The sequence below is a fragment of the Cariama cristata genome, unplaced genomic scaffold, assembly GCF_000690535.1.
Source record: "Cariama cristata isolate BGI_N322 unplaced genomic scaffold, ASM69053v1 scaffold30369, whole genome shotgun sequence".
Classification (NCBI taxonomy): Eukaryota; Metazoa; Chordata; class Aves; order Cariamiformes; family Cariamidae; genus Cariama; species Cariama cristata.
This window is the reverse complement of record NW_009637896.1, coordinates 1-5441: the sequence shown is the minus strand read 5'-3', so window position 1 is coordinate 5441 and position 5441 is coordinate 1. Positions and strand designations below refer to the sequence as shown.

Below are 5441 nucleotides of genomic sequence, written 5' to 3'. Positions count from 1 at the left end.
TGTGTGTATCACTACTGCAGTTCTTTGGAAGCAAATGCCCCCTGGGGCCTCACTTGCCCCAGCTGTGCGCTGCCTGGGGCTGATAGCTGCAGGCAGAAAGTGAGAGTGAGCTGGGGGAGAAGTGAAAGCCACAAGCCGTTTCCATTGTCCAAAGGTAGGTGATATGCAAAGCACAAGGAGTGAAAGTGAACCAGACCAGCAGAAATCACGTTATTAAAATGAAGGTGAGGCTTATGCCCTTTGGGACGCTTGCTGTAAAGGGGAAAGTTTTGAGGACCTTAACACCAGCCCGACATGACTGTTCACTCAAGAGCTGGAGACTTCACGTGTCCGGGCAGTTCCCATTCAAGAAAAACTGTGTTCGTTCCTCCAGAGAGTCACCGAGACACTTATTTATTAGTTAGTTATTCCTGCAAAATATTCTTGTGCTTTGTGCTGAACATTCATTCTTAGAGGAAAGCCATTAAGAATATGCAGAGGGTTATAATTAGTGGTTATTTCTGTAAGGCTTGTGAGTGGCATCCCTGCAGAAGAACAGACGCTGATTTGGTGCTGGAGGGGCTGCGAGCCCCAGCTCAGCTCTTGGCAGAGATGCCGGTCCGTTCCTCTTTTGCAGGAGGTGAAGCTGCTTCCGCAGGGCTCCATGAAGCCCCTCTCTGAAGCTGTGGGGATGCTTGTGGTCCCTGTGACGTGGCTCTGACCCAAGGTGTTTCTCTATCTCGTTGGAAAGGATGCCGACTCCTCTGAGAGGGTCCTCATGGACATGCGCTGGGGCCTGGTTCCCTCCTGGTTCAAAAAGGATGACCCCTCCAAAATGCAGTTTAATACCTCCAACTGCCGCAGTGATACCATGCTGAAGAAGTCCTCCTACAAGGTGAGTGGCTGTTGTCTTTGTGTCTAGCTTGAAAGGATCTTGTAGTCGGCAAAACCAGAGCTGAAGCATCTCCCTAGCAAGTACCAGTCACCGTTTGCCTGCTGCACAGGGGAGTGAGTCCCTGTACCGCAGAGCTGGCCGATTTCGTTAAAATAGAACAACTGAAACGGTTGTTGCTGGTGAAGCTCATCTTTCATCACGGTGCTGGTGGTGACATTTGTGCACCCCATGGGGCAGTTTGGGGGAGCCCCAAGAGGGACCGAGTGGGCTGGGTAGTCCCAGAATCCCCCGTCCTCCCTCGCAGGTTGCCTGAGGCTGCTGTTCACCACTCACCTGTGCTTTCTCTCCCCAGGGTGCTCTCCTCAAGGGCAAACGCTGCGTGGTCCTGGCGGATGGCTTCTACGAGTGGCAGCGGACCCACGGGGGGACCCAGCCGTATTTCATTTACTTCCCCCAGACCAAGGATGCCGTGGTATGGAGTGCCTCGCCGTGTCTGAATGCTCACACCCATCTCTGAGCCCCTGCTCCCTCCAGCTGCCCTGGGAAAAGCCTCCCTCCCTCCAGCTGTGCCCACCTCTGGGAGTCTCTGTTTCCCAATGGGGCTCTGCTCGGCAGTGGGTTCAGCACTCTGGCATCCCTCTGTGGCCAGCAGTCCCTGCCGCTGCGGTCCCCTGGCTCTAAATGGTGCTGCAGCGTCCCCACCGTCACGCTTGCTGCTCCCCACGTGCCAAATATTTGCATGGGTGGGGAACGTGTCTCACAGGGGACTGGGCTGGGAGTTTCACTACCATTTTCCTTTGGCTGAGCCAGCGTCTGGATGTTCAGAAGGGGAGGAGGGTGCTAGCTTGCCTGTGGGAAGATGAGGCTGCTGGTACCTCTCCTGGAGTTACCCCAGATTAGTACAAGGGTTCCTGGAAAGCCCTCAAATTAGTGCAGTTCGTGACTTAGATCTGAGTCGTTGACCTGCCATGGCAGTGGCAAGTCTGCGATGCTTCGGCTGCCCATGGGTCAGCACTGACTGGGGCGTTGGGGCCTCTCTCCTGCAGGCCGAGGGGAAGGAGGGAGATGAGGAATGGAGAGGATGGAGATTGCTCACCATGGCTGGGATTTTTGACTGCTGGGAGCCGCCAGCAGGAGGAGAAATGCTGTACACTTACACCATCATCACCGTGGATGCCTCCAAGGACGTGAGCTTCATCCATCACAGGCAAGTGAGAGCCGGCAAGGGGGCTGCAGGGCAGGGGGGAGCAGGGGTGGGGAAGGAGGAAAGCTGCACCTTCAAACACCAGTCTGGCAGCACGCAGGCAGGGAGTCCTACCTCCTCCGGATGCCCTCAGAGAAAAATGCTACATTACCAGCTTGTTTCGGGTCACCAGCTCATGCCCTTTCCATAAATCACCATCTTTGTGCCCCAGCGGGTGGCAATCGGATCACTCTCTGCCTGACTGGGGCCTGGCAGTCAACCCCTCTGTCTCTTCCAGCAAAGCAGCTACCTGTGTAAAGTGACTGTGCGCTCTGCCTTGCGGAAGAGCATCCTGCTGCTTTGGTTTTCCCCCTGTTTCCCCCTGAGCTGCCAGCTCCCTGCTAGCTTACAGGCCTGGTTTTTGCCACCTGGCTCAGCCTTATTGGCACTGGGCTTTGGCTCCAACCGTCTTGTCCCCTAGGATGCCAGCCATCCTGGACGGGGATGAGGCCATCAGGAAATGGCTGGACTTTGCTGAAGTGCCAACCCAAGAGGCAGTTAAACTCATCCAGCCCACAGAGAACATCGTTTTCCACCCAGTGTCCACCTTTGTCAACAGTGTTCGCAACAACGCGCCCGAGTGCCTTGCACCCATCGAACTGGGAACCAAAAAGGTGAGTGTTGGTGGGGGCTTGGCAGGGGAGAGCTTGGCCACGGTGCTCAGGGACGGTGCTGCCAGGCTGCAGGAGGGGCAGCAGCAGGCAGCATCTGCAGGGCATGCCTGTGCTTGATGCTGGAGTGCAGAGCCCCGAACAGATTCCCTTCCCTCCGCTTCCAGAAATAAACTATCACCCAATGCCAGGATTTCTCTGCCAAATGAGGCAAATTCCATGTGAAATGGGACTTGGAACAAGCCTGTTCCCAGCAGCCGGGGGAACCTCCTGCAGATGTGCCTGGTTGCAGGCAGGGCCACTGCTTTGGCGTCCTGCTCTGGACCGGCTCTTGCAGTCGGCTGCCTGCCCTGCTGTCACCGTGCTTCTGACTTCTCTCATAACTGTCTTTTGTCTCTGCAGGAGGTCAAAGCCACCCCAAGCAGCAAAGTGATGCTGGGCTGGTTAAAAAACTCCCAGGAGGGCTCTCCCCAGAAGAAAGAAATTGATTTGCCCAGGTGGACAAGTCAGTTCATCCACAGCCCTTCACCCAAGAAAACCAGCGCAGATATCCTGCAGCAGTGGCTGGGGGAGGAGGGAGAGCCAGCTGCGAAGAAACGCAAGGCTTAGGCACCAGCTGGGATGGCTGGCCATCCTTTTTCCTCCTCATTTTCCTAAGCAGAATGAGGAATGGTTTTTTGGAAGGCTTTGCAGACTGGTGTTGAGATTCTCCAAGTCTCTCAGGTGTTGATCGAACACTCTAGGTTGTTGTCTCTCGTCTTCATGTTTTGTTAAAGGTTGGTGTTTGTCTTTAAAGGTTTTGGCTTTGTCTTGAGCTGACAAGAGTGAATATAACCTTCTGGCCTCCCTCCCTGCCAGCCACTCGTGCCAAGCAAAGATAAAGCCCCGAGAAGCATCTCAGCCTGCCAGGGAGGAGTAGCTTCTGCCTTCTGACAGTGTCCATAGTTCATGTCTCCTTTGGTTTTCTTTTCCCTTTTTTTTGTTATTAAACTGATACCTCTTTTTCATTTAATTCCATATTGATTCTGTACAAATTCCTTTCTAATACTCTCGCCCTCAAAAGATGGCTGCAGTACAGAGGAACATGCAATAAATAGGAGGAGGAAACGCCAGGCTGGGAAGATCTGCCAGAGTCAGCCCGCTCTGCACCAGCGTTGCTGTGTGCATTTGTGGAGATGTTCAAGCAGCACCGGGGAGGAACTGGATTTTGCCTGGGTTTCCCTGCAGGCAGCGGGGTGGGACAGCGTGTCTTGGTCACGTTGTTTGTACAATCATTTTGTTAATGGGATTTGAAGACTTAGAGAGGATTTTCTTGATCTGTGGAGGGATGTGCTCTGCCTTGTTCATAAAGGTCATTCGTTAAAGCCCAGATAACCAAAGTGCCGTTACAGAACAGCATAAGGCAGTTGTTTTTGAGGTCAGGGATTTTGTAAACAGAGCCAGATGTTACAGAACAAAAGCCTTACACGGTGGGACCCTTGCTGGAAAGCAGTACTTCATTTATATTGGAAACAATAAAATGGAGTTAACTGGTTGACTGTGTGGTGCCCTTGTCGGTGTGCATGTCTGCGTCCCCCTTGTCTACCACAGCCCCATTGCTCCTGTTTCGCAGGCAGAGCTCATCTCTCCTCTCCATCTGCTGAAGGTGAGACCAGCTACCGCTGCTGAGCTCTCAGGGTACCAGCAGGACCATGTTGCTGAAGCATTTCCATTTGCCAGTGGAAAATATTCCCCGGGGATTTACTTTGGGGCTCCTCTTGAATGATCTCTCCTCTGGGGAGCTGCAGGGTGCGGTAGCCAGGGCTTGTCCCTGGGGACGGACAGCGGAGCCAGGGCAGGAGCTAGAGGATGGGCACCTGGGGAGACCTGAGCACTCTCAGATTTGGCTCTGTCTCTGAATCCCTCGTGTGCCATGGGGGTGGCTGAGCCCAGAAGGTCTCCTGGCTTATGGGAAGCTGGGCTGGGATTAGGATTTCCAGCCAGAAAGCCTGTTGCTAGCTGGCTCCTCATCGCTCCCACAGTGACTTGAGGTAAGAGAGTCGCTGCATTAGCAGCTCTTGGCAGAATAAATAGGTCTTCAGGCGCAGGGGCTGTCACCTCACTGCTTGTCCTTGCAGAAGCCATAAGGGAGGTTTCTCTCCCTGCCCAGCCATCGTTCCTCCAGGGTGAGCAACTCAGCTGCCCCAGCCCGGTCGGTACTAACTGCAGATCAGGCTTTTCCAAAGGTCATTGGCTCATCTCAAATTCATTTCAGGTCTCCAGTTGCTGTGGAGGGAGTGAAGATGCTGAGCACAAGTGTGGAACGCTCACCTTTCCCTGCTCTGGGGAACATAATCCTTCCCTTGGGGAGGCAGGGGTGATGCAGAGACGCAGGGTACACATTATCTCCCTCTAGGCTGTGAGCACCAGCAGCATCATTACCAAAAAAAAAAAAAACCTACACTGAGGGTTTAATGAGGAGTGTTATTGCTGAACTACACCACCTTTAAACCGGAGCCTGGCTGCTCGCCCAATGTGGGTTGCTGTGGTTGCTCCGACCCGGCGAGGAGGTGACCACACTCAACCTGATGTGACCTGGCCCAAAAACTGGCTTGGGAGCAGCTTTCCCCTTTGATGCGTGATACTCTGGCAGGGACGGCAGTGCTCGCTGTGGGTGGGGGGGATGCTCCGGGCAGGGAGCCCCGGTGGGATGCCACTATCGAGGGGTTCTCCC

At 54.2% G+C, this 5441-nt stretch overlaps 1 protein-coding gene across 1 annotated transcript; it reads left to right on the top strand.

The window, feature by feature from the left end:
* Positions 1 to 730: 730 nt before the first annotated feature.
* HMCES (5-hydroxymethylcytosine (hmC) binding, ES cell-specific) lies at positions 731 to 3337 on the top strand (the record flags this gene model as incomplete). The annotated part of the gene is made up of 5 exons (XM_009708528.1): positions 731 to 874; positions 1227 to 1346; positions 1921 to 2081; positions 2539 to 2731; positions 3131 to 3337. Coding segments are annotated over 5 exons (825 nt in total), but the record flags the coding sequence as incomplete, so codon positions are not given.
* Between the last annotated feature and the right edge of the window lie 2104 nt (positions 3338 to 5441).